General features: G+C 37.9%; 1 protein-coding gene across 1 annotated transcript in view; it reads right to left on the reverse strand.

The window, feature by feature from the left end:
- Window positions 1–277: 277 nt before the first annotated feature.
- BUB1B (BUB1 mitotic checkpoint serine/threonine kinase B) overlaps window positions 278–17,542 on the reverse strand; it is a 49,391-nt gene continuing 32,126 nt past the window's right edge. Inside the window, exons 15-23 of the mRNA XM_047766729.1 lie at window positions 12,928–13,202; window positions 11,965–12,098; window positions 11,010–11,150; window positions 10,597–10,697; window positions 7,819–7,968; window positions 6,193–6,335; window positions 3,322–3,493; window positions 2,439–2,545; window positions 278–803 (exon numbers count right to left, since the gene is read on the reverse strand). Of these exons, the coding sequence (XP_047622685.1) occupies window positions 572–803; window positions 2,439–2,545; window positions 3,322–3,493; window positions 6,193–6,335; window positions 7,819–7,968; window positions 10,597–10,697; window positions 11,010–11,150; window positions 11,965–12,098; window positions 12,928–13,202 (1,455 nt within the window). The 3' untranslated portion in view covers window positions 278–571. The remainder of the gene's footprint in view (window positions 804–2,438; window positions 2,546–3,321; window positions 3,494–6,192; window positions 6,336–7,818; window positions 7,969–10,596; window positions 10,698–11,009; window positions 11,151–11,964; window positions 12,099–12,927; window positions 13,203–17,542) is intronic.

The following is a 17,542-nucleotide window of genomic DNA, read 5'->3' on the forward strand; positions in this document are numbered from 1 at the left end:
CAATTGAAATTTAAGAAAATTTGGGCTTGTGTAAATCACTTAATCTATTTTTCAATCTAGATTATTTAGTTGAAGGTCAGTGACACCTAAAGGAATGGTTGGCTATTCTGTCTTGTTATGATCCTATCAAAATAGATTCAAGTCTAGAACATATAAATTCCATAGTAAAGTAGCTCCAGTCTGCAAAATTGGGTCATTTATTATCTTCATTTATTATCTCACTTGGCAAAAAGTAGATGAGATGTTAGAAGCAGCAATTTAACAAATACTATTTTATTATTTACAAAATACAGTGATCATAAGAGTACATGTCACAAATTACAAACGGGAAAAGTACAGGGAAAAATAGAGACAAATATGTTAAATGGCAACAAGGTACCCATTAATACGGAGTCCATTTAGTATAAAACAGTTCTTTGTTAAACAAAGCCAAGAGTAGGTACAGTGTTAAGTAGAAAATGCCAGTAACCTAGAAATATACTTCTGCCAAAAAGTAAAAAAGTGTTAGTAGTGTACCTAAATTAAATCATAGCATGTACAGGTCCAGTGTTCCACAGTACAACCATTGGTTTTAGGCAGGAATCTGTGAGAGACTTGACTGCCTATCTTGCTGGAAAAGCAAAGCCCCAGGACTGATTAACGTCCCTACCTTCCATAAAGCTTTGTTCAGGTGACTTTGGAATGTGGTGTCAAACACCCCATTCATTTCTGCTGCAAGTTCCCTCAGAACAGACACTGTGGACTCATCACTGGCATTCAGAATCCGCACAAAGAATTTATTCCACAATTCACCATCTTTTAGCCTAAAAATATATAAAACCATATCCATCAAGATTAGGCATATGAGTTAGAATTAATTCTCTCTGTGTTTAACTCAGTGGTACACTTATGCACCAACATGATTTAAGGTAATATCTAGATATCTAGGGTTAGAGATCATTAGTCTTTTGAAAGCCCAAAATGTAACTATAAAAGAAAAGCAGGAGTTCCCGTCGTGGCGCAGTGGTTAATGAATCCGACTAGGAACCTGAGGTTGCGGGTTCGGTCCCTGCCCTTGCTCAGTGGGTTAACGATCCGGCGTTGCCGTGAGCTGTGGCGTAGGTTGCAGACGCGGCTCGGATCCCGCGTTGCTGTGGCTCTGGCGTAGGCCGGTGGCTACAGCTCCGATTCAACCCCTAGCCTGGGAACCTCCATATGCTGCGGGAGAGGCCCAAGAAATAGCAACAACAACAACAACAACAAAAGAAAAGCAAAAAATCCATACAAACAAAAAAACTATCCTGGTGGAAAAAGCCATAATGCAATGCACATAAAGAGAAAGAAACCCTTTCATCTGAATCTATAAATTTCCTCCATGTACGAAGATGCAGCACTTTTCTACCAAGAGAAGAAAAATGAATTTTGTCTCCTCTAACTTTTCCTAAAGTCTGTCATTAGACAGACTGGAACTTCCTCTCTCCCTCTACCCAGTGTTTATTATCTTTACAACCTTCTCAGAACCCTAAGCTTGAAGTAACTATTGCTTAAATCTATGTTTGTACTTTTTTTTTTTTTTTTTTTTAAACCAGAGAAGCTTCTATTATTGTATAAGGCAAGGCTGTTAGGAAACCCCACTAGATGCCCCTGCTTCTGTCTGTATAAGATCCATCTAGAACCATAACCAAATGAGATACCTGAATCTATCCTATATGTCTTAAATTATATTTCAAACCTATTTTGAAAGTACATGTTAGAGACAAATAAGACTGGCCAAATTCTGAATTAAAGAGAAAAATGCAATTCAGTTGTTGGGAGGGGAAAATGGAGGTGAAGGGGTATTAAATTTTCAACATTGAAAGCTTGTTCTGGGAAGTTATTAGCTATGATAAGCTAAAGTGGAACATGGGATATTTAGTAAGTTTCATGAGCAGGCTTGAGGGAGTACTGAGGTTCTAAGACCAAGAAGCTGTTATTAAGAGCGTATTTACTTCTCCACCAAGGAGATTCAGCTCTCTGCTTTGGTTTCACCCATTCATTAAATAAAAGTAGCCTAAAATCAGTATGTAGTTTAGAAATTTAACTCTCTTCAAGAGATGCTTATTAATGTTTGATAATAGCTACTAAAAAGGGATACAGGACTAACACCAATTGGTTAGAAAATTATTCTCACAAAACATTTCTATTAAGACTTCTAAATTGAGAGGCTTCCATAACACAGTTGCAATCTGTATGTCTATGATATGTGTAGGTCCAGAATGATGTCTGAATAGTTTGAGTCCTACTTTTAATTAGCAATTCCCTTGTCCTGCACTAGGTGCTCCACTGATACTCTTAATGAAAAATGGTTAAAATTAATGAAATCGTGGGGTATTTGGACTAACACTATCAAAGCAGAGATCACACAAGATAAAGAGAAAATTATTTGGACAGGCAAAGACCCTGATATCACAAATACTTACTCAGAAATATTTTGGCTAAGTTTCCAGAGGGACCCATCCCAGAAGACCTGTAGGTGTTCCTTGAACAATAGTAAATGTGCTAAATCTGCTATACCAAACAGATCTACCTGAAATCACAAAAAGCACCATCAGCTAAAGTAATTCTCTGCTAATATCATGCCAATTTATATATGTAGGAAGTTAATAGGTATTGTAGTGCTTAACTAAGTTTATTTTGTGACATACATTTTTAGTAAACTGTTCCTTACCCTTATAGTAAAGGGAGAAACTGCCCAAAGAAATGATCAGTAGAGTCAACTCTAAGAAGTACCCTTAAGAACAAAAGATGACAAAAATATCCAGACTGTCAAATTTATACACCTACTGAATTTGCATGGACTCCAGCTGTGATCTAAATGTGGTCCACATGACTAGTTCAGGTTTATCCTACGTATTCAATCAGCAAATGCCATATATCCACTACCGAAGCAGAAGGGATTTTTGCACATACTGCCACCACATAAAACATTTTACATTTGTCCTACTATTCTTTTTATATATATTATTTCATTTAATCCTCACAAGAATTCTGATGTACACAGCAGATTATTTATCTTTATTTTACACAGAAGATTACAGAAAATGATTTATGAAAGACCACACAGGTTAAGTGGTAGAAATGGCCCTGACACTTCGGTTACTGAGTTAGGCATGTGTCTGCACGTGTTTGTGTATATTCTTCAGTGTTGTGACAGAAAAATGGCATATTTTGCTTGACTTGGTGATATCTAAAAACTAGGTCATCTGTTCCAGGAGAGAAAGTATCAGTAAATACAAGCTTTCAAGATAAGAAAGAGATTAAGAAACCCTCTCCATATTTGCTCAGGCTTGTTTTTACACTTACCTGGTAGGGAGAAGAACAGTTAGCCAGGATCTTTTGTCCTTCCAGCATCTGTACAGTCCGAAAGCCACTGAGGTTAAAAACGTCTAGCTGTGCCCTAAGGTCGACGCTGTAAGAGAAGTCCACTATCTTCAAAGCTTGATTGTTCTTATCGCAATCATAGGGATCATGGATTCTAAGCCCAGATTTAAGAGAAAGAGATAATAAAATAGAGGCCATGAGAGGAGCTGCAGAGCTGGTCTTTAAAAAAAAAAAAGAAAAAAAAAAAGAAAAGAAAAAAGGAGGTACTGCAGGTGTGTCTTAGCTATGCAAACAACTCCCTCCAGTGGTTAGTTATGAAAATGCACCTGTAAGAGCAGTGTAAGTGTCCTCCCAACTAGAAAATGTTAAGATTAGTGACATAAACTATATCTAAATCATAGTACATAACCACCACAGAACATTTATCAAGTTTCCATATTATATAAAGTACTAAAAGTAGAGTGCAGGTCTCTGCTTTGCACTGTACATATTAAAACTACAACAGGAATGACATACACTGACAAGAATTATGATGGAGGAAATTAAGCTCTTATAGGTGTTATAGCCTTTCTTGTTTATGATACATTATCATATATTAGGTTTTCTGAGTGTCATTCAGATCCCTCCTTCCCAGAGTTTAATCGAAAACAGCATAAGGCTGTTTTTTTCCTGTAAATTGACACGTTCACAAAATATTGTTAACTAACACCATATTCTATTTTATCTGTAATTCCAATGTTTACTTCTGAAAAAACCCAAAAAACTTTATAGCACTAACTTGCTATTATATTTTTCTTGGGCTTATCTATTTCATGCAATAAAGATACTCTTCAAAAAGACAGGTACTATTTATGTGAGAGAAGAATGGATTTTTATGTGTTCCTTTTGTTTCTCTGCTTTTCTCAGTTCTTTCAAATCCTTGATTGATATCACTGGCAGGTCTTATATTCCTAAATACAGGATTAATCCCATCACATACACCTCAACAGCACAGAATAATCTATTTTACTTTAAAAATTTCAAGTGCTCCCATTTTTCCTTACTACAAGATGCAACTCTTTTTTTGGCCATCATAAAACTATAATACCAAAATATTTTCAAAACTTGGAAGAGGTAGGAAAAAATGTTTCTTAGATTAATAAAAAGAAGAAGGAAGATCTCCTAGCTCTCTAATCAGCCATTCACTGTTACCATGGGCAAGACATTTCACTTTTTTGGATTTCATTTTACACACACACACACACACACACACACACACACACACACACACACACAGAGGGAGGGAGGGAGAGAGGGATAGAGAGAGATAGAGAGAGAGAGAGAGAGAGAGAGACATTGCATTAAGTGATTTCAAAAGGCTCTTTCAATTCCTTGTGAATCCATATGAAATTCCCTATCAAATTTCAAAAGTTGTGATGAAGTAATAGGCAATGTCGCTTTAACACTATGTGCTTTCTTGGAGTACTCCAGTGACTGAGAGAAGGCTATGTGAATACACAGCACTCAAACGCCCAATCCTAAAAGGGCTCAGAAAATCCCTTTGCCTACAATTTCCATGAGAAATCCTAAGAACTCTGGGAATACCCTCAAAAATTTCAGTGTTGTGAAACACAATGAAAATAAAAACGTATTATACAAGGATTTTTCATATTTAGAAACATACAGGCAGATTTTTGGTGATCATAATGGCTGGGAGACAAGTAATGAAATAACTTGTATTTAATAGAGTTGGGGGGTAGCTATGGGGGTAGTAGATACAAAACATCTAGAAGTGCTTGGAACTGGCCTTCACAAAGACTTACCTCACTCAAAGTACCCATGGTGCCCTGGATGAGAAATGCTGCTGTCTTATGCCTGGGGAAACCTCCGCCATCTCAGGAAAGAAGGTATGCTCTAGTTCTTTTGGTTATAATTGCAGAAATACATTGAGGGCTCTTTTAACTTCCATGCCAACTATGATTTAGTCTAATTCAATTTCCTCTTACAGAATAAATAGTCAAGAGAAATGTAAACAATGATTCCAGCTTGTAGCGTACACCAATGACCTCAGAGAGAAAGTTTAACTGCTTACCTAAGATACAAGGTTGGGGCAGACAAAGTATCTTTAAACCAGACTGCTATACTTAAATACCATAAGACCAATGACTGCTAGAAGTGTGCGCTGATCCTCTAATCCTTTCCATAGAACAAAAATTGTCTGCCTTCTTTGCCTTGTTTATACCTCAATGTTTTCTGTATTTTTTCAGTTCTTACTATTTGGGCTTCATTTCTTATTTCCGGTTCTGTGCTCATCCTTTGAACCTGATGGCTAAACTGGATTTAATTTTCTTGGCATGGTTTGCATTTGCACTCTGGCTTTACCTACTTCTCTTGGCAATTATCTCAATTTGCTGTGACTTAAGCTTTGGTCTTTGAAACTGAGCAGTGCCTTAGCATCCTCACTAGTTCTGTACTGGCTCCCCACAAAGACTAAACAATCATCTTTACATTTCCCCAAATATTCATAGTTTATATCTCTTCTTGACAGGAATCATCACAATGGAGTGGTTAATTCTTTTTTTTTTTCTGAATTATTTCCTCAATGTGTTTTTTCTTTGGCTATACCCATGGCATGAAGAAGTTCCTGGGCCAGGGATCAAACTAGTGCCAGATCCTTAACCCGCTGAGCCACCAGGAACTCCTTTTTGAGTTTTAAAAAACTATTTCTGGTGGCTACTGACTTTTAGACAGCAAATATTATCTTAACATACTATGTTCATTAATATGGCATTTATCAAAAGGCAAAAGAAAATGGCAACTAACCATGTTTTAAGACAAAGCTGACAAAATTATAAGAGAATGAAAAGCACCAACCTGTTTCTAAGAATCAGACTCCTTGGACTCAAGTCACCATGGACTATTTCTGCTTTGTGTAGTTTCTCCACTATTGTCAAAAGGTTATAAATAATCAACACTGTCATTTCATGAGTAATAAATTCACTGTGTTGAAGAAGATCCTGGAAACAGAAGGATAGAAAATTAGTTCTTAAGTTGGGGTTACTACTTACACTCAATACCTTGCTTACTGCTGCTCTAAGCCCATGTAATTAAAACATGGACTCCTTTGCAGGTGGGGTTTTTGTCCCATTTTTAACAATGCTGCTTTCTGATAAAATTGTTTATAAAGATTTAATGAAATAATGAATGAAGAGCATCAGGGTGAACCTAACGCATAATAGGTGCTCTATAAATGGTAGTTTTAAAATATCCTCATTCCAACCATTTTGGAGAATATTACCATCAAAATACGCAGCAAAACCATCACTATGTTGTACCCTGAATCTAATATAACACTATACTAACTGTAATTCAATTAAAAATAAGGGATGAGAAATAAAAACCTTGGAAACACTAAACAAAAAAGGGGGGGGGGCAGCAGAACCTTAAGAAAATTCCAAAGAATAAAATGATATATTGTGTTTGGGTTCCAAAAATAATCACGGCGAGGGAAGTATAGATAAAACAAGAGTGGCAAAACTAGACCTCTGGTTTCTATTTCACATGTAAGGAGCTTGGAAGTTGCCACTCTGTCCTAACAAGTAAAAAGCTAAACAAATTGAAAAATTACTAACTCTTCTAGGATCTTTAAGCATGGGGGCCCCCCCCACATTTTTGTGAATTTTATCTCTAGAAGCCAGACCAGGTTCTCATAGTGAATACTGTAGAAAAAGTCCCCTTGTGGTCTGGCATGGAAGGGGAAGAGAAATCATTTGGAATAGGCCAGAGCACTCTGTTCTTCTTAACAAGACCTGCCTTCAGGGGAAACTAGTTAACCAGAACCTCATCAGCTGGAGTATTATCAGAGACTACATGACCAGGGGATGGGAAATACCCAGTTCTAGCCGACTTTAGCCAGGGTAGGTGCAGGGGGTGGGGTTGGGGGGGTAAGAATGAGAAACTTGTAAAGTTCACAGTCCAAAGGCACAGGCTCATTATAGAAGATGATAAATCATAGCACTGCACAACCCTTTCCCTCTGCCCACACCTCATTACCACATTACTTGAGGCCTATTCACAGCCATTTCTTTTACCCAGTACATCATGTATGGCTATCAAGAAAAAAATTACAAAAAGAAAGGAAGGAAGGAAGGCATAATAAATGACAAAAAATACAATTTGAAGAGACAAAACAAGAATCAAAACCAGAAATGGCAGGGATATTGGAATTATCAGACCTGGAACTGAAAACAAGTGCAGTCATGAGCTAGTAATGATCATAGTTATTTGTATACGCTTGAAACTTGACCTAATGAAGTTAAAAGAGGTTTTTGGTCAAAATAACCTAGGAAAAGAAAATAGTCAATGCTTTAAACTCATAATTTATTTTCTCTATTTCTACAAGATTAAAAGGAATTCCGTACTACTTTTTTTTTTTTTTTTGCTAAATGGAGCACAAATCTCTCTACTTGAACACTTTAAATATTTCATATTATTGCAAACCTGAATGGTGAAGCAGTTTATATATTGGTGCCAAATGATACAGCCATCTTGGTATTGGTAACAGCTGCACAAATTATCACACTCCTCATTTAAACGCTCCTTTAACTTGAGGTTGATATAAAAGTCCCATAGGACAGGTTGAGACGATACCTGTAGGAAAACATATTTTAAAAATAAGAGCCATTAGAATCTATAGGTTTGGTTGGCAGATTGAAAACATTTCCTCCAGCCCTTCTGATTTCCTCCAGCCCTTCTGATATCCCAAAAGAACTACTAATAAAGGGATATTTTTAAAGGCATAAACTTTAGTAAAGGATAGAGCTCCCCTCTACTCTTTAGACTAATTTCTCTACTCAGCTTTCAGGAGGCTAAGCAGCCAGGATTATATGCTCCAGGTGGGAGACCAGAAATTTTCTCTGAGGAATCTGATAAGCTCATGAGAAAAGACCTAAAGATTGGGGATTTTCCAACTAAAGGGCCAAGTGAGATCACTGTACAGTGAGGTCTACAGCTGTCAAAGTCCCTCCATATACACAGAACTTTCAACTGTCTTCTTAGAGTCCCACACTTAAAGCGAGGGCCAAAGATTTGAAGAAAGCGTCTAACATGAAAGAGAAAGAAAAACATACAAAAGGAAACAGATGATGCAGGGCAAAAAAAAAGCATCATTAATATACTCAGAGATAAGGAATATTTCACCTAAGAAACAAACAGAATGCTACAAAGAAAATTCAAAGAATTAAAAAAAGAGCTCTCACAAATAAAATACAGTATAAAAGAAATGAAAAAGAAATGAAAAAACCCAGTAAAAAGTCTGAAAATAAAGTTGACAAAGCATTCCAGAAAATAAAGCAAAAAGACAAAGAGAAAAAAGGAGAAAAAAAAGATAAGATTTAATGAGTTTTGACACATATATACTTCAGGGCAATTACTACCACACTCAAAACATAGAAACCTAGAACACAGACCATTATTACACCTCCCCAAATCTCATATTCTCTTTCCAAGATATCCTTATTTCTTAACTCTGACCCCAAGAAAATGCTGACCACCTATATAAGTGAGATTTGTTCTAGCACATCTTTAACAAGGTTAGCCTAATACAGTATATATCCTTTTGAGTCTTTTTCAATCAGAATATTTTGAGAAACATCCATTCTGTTACACAAAGCATTTGTTTGTTCTTTTAATTACTGAATAACTTTGCATTGTATGGATAAAACAGGTTGTTTATCCATTCACTTGTTAAAGGACATTTGTTTGCAATATTCAGCTATTATGAATAAAAAAAGCTGCAATAAATACTGGATTAAAATATTTCTATGGACATAACTATTCGGCTTTCCTGGATAAATACCCAAGGATGGAGAAAGATAAGATTTTTAAAGAATCTGTTCAGGAGATCCCAAATCCTAATAAAAAGAATTCTCAATGAGAGAACAGAGAAGACTTACCAAAGTGTGTAACTGAAATTTCAGAATACTGGGGATAAACATAAGATTCTATGAGGGGAGTTTCTGTTGTGGCACAGCACAGATGAATCTGACTAGGAACCATGAGGTTGCGGGTTTGGTCCCTGGCCTCACTCAGTGGGTTAAGCATCTGGCGTTGCCGTGAGCTGTGGTGTAGTTTGCAGACGTGACTTGGATCTGGCATTGCTGTGGCTTAAACCCTAGCCTGGGAACTTCCATATGCTGTGGGTGTGGCCCTAAAAAAAAAAAAAAAAAAAAAGATCCTACAAGGATCCGGGGGTGGGAATCACACAGACTGGCAAAAGATTTTAAAAGCAAGGTTAGAAGCCTAAAGCTAATGGAGTTCATTTTCAAAACTAGGGAAAAAAGTTTTTAGGAGTTTCCGTCATGGCTCAGTGGTAACGAACCTGACTAGTATTCATGTGGATGTGGGTTCTATCCCTGGCCTCACTCAGTGGGTTAAGGATCTTGCGTTGCTGTGCCTGTGGCGTAGGCCAGCAACTGTAGCTCTGATACGACCCCTAGCCTGGGAATTTCCATATGCCGTGGGTGCAGCCATAAAAAGCAACAAGTTTTGAACCTAGAATTCTAATATCCAGCCAAACTACCAATCAAATAAAGATGTGGAGTAAGAAATTTTCTGACATTCAAGGTTTCAAAAAATTACGTCCTATGCATCCTTTCTCAGGAAGCTAAAATATGAGGACTTAAACCAAGAAGGAGAAAAAATAGGATCCAGTGTAACTGGACATTCAATATAAAAAAAGAGACAATGTGAATCCCTGGGACAATGGTGAATGAAAATTTCAAGGTAACATACTGTGTGTAGCTTAGAATGAATGTAATTTCCCCAGATTGGAGCAGGCCTAAAAATTTCAGGAGAGATATTCTCAAAAAGATAAAATTGATAGAATACCTAACATGTTTGGAAAAATTTAGAAATTTACACAATGCCCTCTCATTTTTCTCTTTTTTTTTGGGATGCGGGAATGTTTAATTTTTGTTGTTGTTGTTGTTTTTGCTATGCCCCCAACATGCAGAAGTTCAGGCCAGGGATCAAACCTGTGCCACAGCAGTGACCCAAGCCACAGCAGTGACCTGCTGAGCCACTAGGGAACTCCAATACCCTCTCATCTTTGGTATCTGATCTTGGCAATACAACAGAGAGTGATTTCTTGATGCATCACTGACTTTCCTATAAGGAAGCTTAGACTAGTAGAAAGATTTGATAGTACCAGGGGGCCACAGTTACTGCTTCAACCCACATTATTTACAAAGTAATTGAGATGAAAAAAATCAGTCCCACCTTTATTATGGTTAACTCTGCAGAGTTTCTTGGCGTCACCCAGAATAATTTGTAATCTTCACATGTCAGGTATTCTTGTATAATGCAGTAATCCTCATTATCTGTTGAGAAGGTTTGATTCCATTTAAAAATCACTGTGAATATGCACAGCCCCCTAACTTTTACTTCCTGGTTTAAGGGCTAAAGGCAGTTGGTAGCATGTAGAATAATTTGAAAAATCACTTGTTAAATATTGAAAGAGAAGACAGAATTCCTTGTTAATGGGACATGAACTTATCAAAGTGTCAACTTCTACAATGCTGTTTCTTACAATCTAGAAATACTGATTGTGCTTAAGTAGCAATTTCAAGTACAAATAATCACTTATTTGTATACTGTCACACACAAAAGGACATGCATTCAATGATACTTACCCAATTCAATTTCCTTCTCTATTTCCAAATTAGGCATTGGTCGATCTTCTATAAAAAATTCTGCAGAGGCAGTCAGCTCTGGCAGGGATTTTAGCAGTTGTCTGCGATACTGTGAACACCAGGGTGACTGAGGAGGGCCATCTGGGGGGAAAGAAGTTGAAAAAAAAAAAAAAATGGAGTTTCTCTTGTGGCTCAGCCAGTTAAGAACCCAACTAGTATCCATGAGGACGCAGGTTCAATCTCTGGCCTTGCTCAGTGGGTTAAAGGATCTGGTGTTTCTGTGAGCTGCAGTGTAGGTTGCAGACTCAGCTCGGATCTGGCACTGCTGTGGCTGTGGCATAGGCTGGTAGCTGCAGCTCCAATTCTACCCCTAGCCTGAAAACTTCCATATACCTTCCAGGTGTGGCCCTAAGGAAAAAAAAAATTACCCTCTAGGAGTTCCCATTGTGGCTCAGTGGTTAATAACCCCGACTAGCATCCATGAGGATGTGGTTTGATCCCTGGCCTCACTCACTCAATGGGTTAAGAATCCAGAGTTCCTGTGAGCTGTGGTGTAGGTTGCAGCTTGGATCCCGAGTTGCTGTGGCTGTTGTGTAGGCTGATGGCTACAACTCCGACTGGACACCTAGCCTGGGAAATCTCCATATGCCACAGGTACAGCCCTAAAAACAAAAAATTAAAAATTAAAAAAAAAATTACTCGCTGAACTTAAAGTGGATATTATAGCAGAGAAAGGGGGAAGAAACCAAGATTGCATGATCAACACTACTAACATAACAATAATCATGTATCTCATTCCTTTATGATACTGAGTTCAGTTAGTACTCATTTATTCTAAGGAGTTAACGATTTATGGCAACTTTTGTATAGAAGAAATACACATAGCTTAGTTTGCTATGATAAATAAGTGTAGACATGTAGAAATTTGCTTACAAGTGTTATACTTAAAATCTACCTGCAGTCTCATTAGTGAGCTCCAGTTTCTCAGGAATTTGAAGACATTTGATGGAGGAGGTGCTTGTAACTGAGGCAGAAGACCCAGAGAACCCAGAGGAGTGTGTTGCTTCACGGCTGTCTTCAATAATTGGGCTGAAAGAACCACAAATGAGTCAATCTTCATAGGAATAATATATAGACTTATATTTATTATAATTTTATTTGATATTCAATAGCCTCACTAAAAAAATTTTTTTATAGGCATTCCCGTCGTGGCTCAGTGGTTAATGAATCCGACTAGGAACAATGAGGTTTCGGGTTCGATCCCTGGCCTTGCTCAGTGGGTTAAGGATCTGGCATTGCTGTGAGCTGTGGTGTAGGTCGAAGATAACGCTCAGATCCCCTGTGGCTGTGGCTCTGGTGTACACCAGCAACTACAGCTCTGACTGGACCCCTAGCTTGGGAACCTCCATATGCCTCGGTGTGACCCTAGAAAAGACAAAAAAAAAATTTTTTTTTTTAATAAATGCAATTTAACTATTTATTTAGTCTTTCTAGGGCCATACCTGTGGCATATGGAGGTTCCCAGGCTGAGGTTAAATTGGAGCTGCTGCTGCCAGTCTATACCATGGTCACATCAACACAGGATCCGGCCATATTTGTGACCTTTACTGCCTCACAGCAATGCCAAATCCTCAACCCAATGAACAAGGCCAGGGATCGAGCCTGTATCCTCAAGGACTAGTCAGGTTTGTTACCGCTGAGCCACAACGGGAAAATTTACTTCTAACCCTCAATTCATCAATTACTAAATCCTACTGACACTTTATCCAGCGGAGCCCTACTGTCATATAAAGCACTTAATTAGCACAGTACCTGGCAGATAGTAAGAGCTTGATAATTGAATGCTATAGCTGACAAGCACACACAGAATAAGAGAGCCCTCAAACAATCTGGTTTGTACAACATAAAATCATCTCACCTCAGCTTTTTGATGCTGAGAGTTGGATTGTAGATAGTGCCACAAGCAGTTTGTTGGTCCTCAGAGGTCTTTACATCTAGATCTTCTTCCTGCAACTGTCTCTTAGAATCAGAAGGGAGATCCTTCAAGCATATCATCTCATGAAAAGGAGTGGATGCAAAATGAGCTGCTCTAGCGAAGTCACAAGTGTCTTCTGGGTTAGGACAAATAGTTACATTCCTGAAACCTGTGATAATAGCATCCTCACTCAAGGGCTCAATTCCTGTAAATTCATCCTGAAATAAAAACCATATAAAATGTAGCTGAAACACTTCAATGAGCATATGAATGGCCTATCTTTTTTACTGAAAGAGACATATTAACTAAGTGATTTTTAACACAGGGTGCAAAGGTATCATATCAGAATCTCTAGGGAAAGATAATTTTTAAAAGCACATAATGTGTGAGGGAAAAGGCTTTTTATCACAAAAACAACAAACTATATTTCATAAAAAAATACACTGTGAGTATTCTCTACACAAAGGAAAAATACTCGACAAATTTTTTTACCCAACCAATTTCACCTGGGAACTAGAGGATTAAAACATTTTTTTTTCTGGCTTTGGCCTAGAAAATGTTCCAATAATCTGCTATCTTCCCAGTTTTCAAGTCTTCTTCTATGACAAATATTTAATTATTACTTTATTTCTTAAAGGTAATTCATGGTCATGGTAGAAAGTATGGAAACAAAGTACAAAATAATGGAAAACACTTAAAACATGTCTTTGCTTTAAAATACAGATAGTTTTAAAGTGTACTGGTTAAAAAGGATATACAGTGAAAGTCTCTCTCCTGCACTTGATCCCCCTACATCTCCACTCCAACTACTACTCCCCAGAAGCAACTGCTATAACTGGTAAAATACGCGCACAAGCAATTCCTGTGCATGCAAGAGGTTTTTGTGTGTGTGTGTCTTTTCAGGGCCACACCCGTGGCATATGGAGGTTCCCAGGCTAGGGGTCCAATCGGAGCTGCAGCTGCTGGACTATGCCAGGGCCACAGCAACACCAGATCCGAGCCATGTCTGTGATCTACATCATAGCTCACAGCAATGCTGGATCCTAAACCCACAGTGAGGCCAAGGATCGAACCCACGTCCTCATGGATACTAATCAGGTTCGTTAACCACTGAGCCACGATGGGAACTCCAAGAGGTTTTAAAACAAGTGAAATTATAGCATATATGCTAGCCTATATTATTCCTTCCCATTTTTAGCATATTTTCGGTGCTATTTAAAACTCTTTAGAAACACGATGCTAAGACTGTAGGTCTATCATTAGTTGACCCACTGTTTTAGGTTATTCTCTGTTTTTCTTTTTTTTTTTTTTGTCTTTTTGCTGTTTCTTTGGGGCTGCTCCCGCAGCATATGGAGGTTCCCAGGCTAGGGGTTGAATTGGAGCTGTAGCCGCAGGCCTACGCCAGAGCCACAGCAACGCGGGATCCAAGCTGCGTCTGCAACCTACACCACAGCTCACGGCAATGTCGGATCGTTAACCCACTGAGCAAGGGCAGGGACCGAACCCACAACCTCATGGTTCCTAGTCAGATTCGTTAACCACCGCGCCACGACGGGAACTCCTATTCTCTGTTTTTCACTATCACAAAACTATTTTAAATATCCTTGTAGATTTAAATCTTTAGGAATATGCTAATTTTCTTAGGAATAATTCATAAAAAGTAGAACTATCAGGTCAAAAAAGTCATGAACACTAAGGTTCTTTTTTTTTTTGTCTTTTTGCCTTTTTCTAGGGCCGCTCCCACGGCATATGGAGGTTCCTAGGCTAGGGGTCTAATCAGAGCTGTAGCCACCAGCCTACGCCAGAGCCACAACATCAGATCCGAACTGCATCTGCAACCTACACCACAGCTCACAGCAATACCAGATCCTTAACCCACTGAGCAAGGCCAGGACCAAACCCACAGCCTTATGGTTCCTAGTTGTATTCAGAAACCACTGCGCCACGACGGGAACTCCATGAACACTAAGATTCTTTATATATACACTGCCTACTGCCCTCAGAGATTGTACCACTTTAATACATTTACCTGAAGTACACAAAAGTGCCTATTTCATTTAATCCTTATAGATACTAGATACTAATAATCTAGATTATTACCGATATGACATACACTCTGAATTTTTTTTTCTGTCTTTTTGCCATTTCTTGGGCTGCTCCCAGGGCATATGGAGGTTCCCAGGCTAAGGGTCGAATTGGAGCTGTAGCCTACACTGGAGTCATAGCAATGCGGGATCTGAGTTGCATCTGCAACCTACACCCACAGCTATGGCAATGCCGGATCCTTAACCCACTGAGCAAGACCATGGATAGAAGCCGCAACCTCGTGGTTCCTAGTCGGATTCGCTAACCACTGAGCCACGATGGGTACTCCATGAACACTAAGGTTCTTTATATACACTGCCTACTGCCCTCAGAGAGATTGTACCACTTTAATACATTTACCTGAAGTACACAAAAGTGCCTATTTCATTTAATCCTTATAGATACTAGATACTAATAATCTAGATTATTACCAATATGATATACACTCTGAATTTCTGATTCAACATTATTAAGGAGGCGAGAGAGACATCGAGAAGAAACAATAAATGAAACAAAAAATAAGATTAGAGTAAAATATATGACTATGGTCTAAGAATACATTTATGCAGATAGTACTTATGGTCCTTTTAGACACTTTAAATATGATTTTTTTAAGGGGAAAAATTTTTTCAAGAGGTACTTGATAAAATTCAAATATAAGTTTTAAGACAAAAAAACTAGATTAAAATTTATTCCTTTATATATTTAGTCCATCCTTGAACAGCTGAACCTAGAACTACTTCCTCTAAATCCAGCTTATCTATTTATCATATTCTCTGGTGATATTTTCTGGAACACAGTATAGAATTAATTATTCTTCTACATCATTTCATAGCAGTCAGTGGATTATCTGTTAGAATTACCTGGAAAAATATTTAAAACGAAAATATACTGGAAATTCTGATTCAGTATGGTTGGAATGAGGCCTGAGTATTTATAGTCATAAATGGCTCCTGAGGTTCTTCTGGGTTGCTAGAAAATTTCTCTATCTTGATATGGGTGAAGACTGCATAGATATTTACATACGTAAAAATTCACCTACCTGTACAATTAATATTTGCATAGTATTGGATATAAATTATACCTCAATAAAGAAGTAAACAAAAAAAATATGCTTAAAAATGTTTACCCCAGTGATTCATTCTCTAGGATGTAGAAAATATACTGTTTTAAATCACTATATAGATACTGATCATGTCTCCCCTTAAAAGTCTTCAGATTAAACACACTGAGTTCTCTTCAATCTCAATTTGTTTCCAGATGCTAGTTTAAAACTTCATGAAATGTCACTAATAAAGTTTATTTACTTTGACTTGAATGTCTATGCAAGGTCTTTTTATCCTAAGTAGTATCATGTCACTTGTCCATAGTGGTTAAAATAGAATATTACTACAAAAAAATAATTGGTCCACCTAACTCTTTCACTGCCACAAAAATTTTTTATATAAAAAGAACAAAGATCCTTGGCTTTTAAGACAGTGATCTGTCCTCCCACTTTAAAAAACTGAAATGTAATTTACATACCAAAAAATTCACCTTTTAAAGCATGCATTTCACTGGTTTTTGGTATATTCACAAGATTGTGAAACCATCACCACTATCTAACTCCAGAAGATTTTCATCACCCCCAAAAGAAACACCATACCCATTAGTGGTCACTATCTAATCCACTCTCTCCCTAATCGTCTAGAAATCCCTAACCTATTTTCTGTCTTTATGGATTTGCCTATTCTGGGCATTTTACAAAAATGGAATCATACATGTTCTTTTGTGTATGGCTTCATTTTAGCAAAGTGTTTTCAAGGTTTATTCATGTTGTAAGATGGATCAGTACTTTATTCCTTCTTATGGCTGAATAATATTCTATTGTATGGATGTACATTTTGTTTACCCATGCATCAGTTGATGGACATTGGGTTGTTTCCATTTTTTGGCTATTATGAATAATGCTGCTATAAACATTCATGTAAATTTTTTTTTTTTTTTTTTTAGGGTTACACCCTTGGCATATGGAAGTTTCCAGGCTAGGGGTCTAATTGGAGCTGTAGCTGCTGGCCTATGCCACAGCCACAGCAACTCAAGATCTGAGCTGTGTCTGCACCCTACACCACAGCTCATGGCTACACGAGATCCTTTACCCATTGAGTGAGGCCAAGGATCAAACCTGATACTAATTGGGTTCGTAACCTACTGTGCCACAATGGGAACTCCTCATGTCAAGTTTTTGGTGTGAAGACATGTTTTATTTTTTATTATTATTTTTTTGTCTTTTCTGGGCCGCACCCGTGGCATATGGAGGTTCCCAGGCTAGGGGTCTAATTGGAGCTGTAGCTGCCGGCCTACGCCAGAGCCACAGCAACAGCAACACCAGATCCAAGCCACATCTGCAACCTGCACCACAGCTTATGGCAACACCAGATCCTTAACCCATTGAGCAAGGCAGGGATCAAACCCAAAACCTCATGGTTCCTAG

Source organism: Phacochoerus africanus, chromosome 2, assembly GCF_016906955.1.
Source record: "Phacochoerus africanus isolate WHEZ1 chromosome 2, ROS_Pafr_v1, whole genome shotgun sequence".
Classification (NCBI taxonomy): Eukaryota; Metazoa; Chordata; class Mammalia; order Artiodactyla; family Suidae; genus Phacochoerus; species Phacochoerus africanus.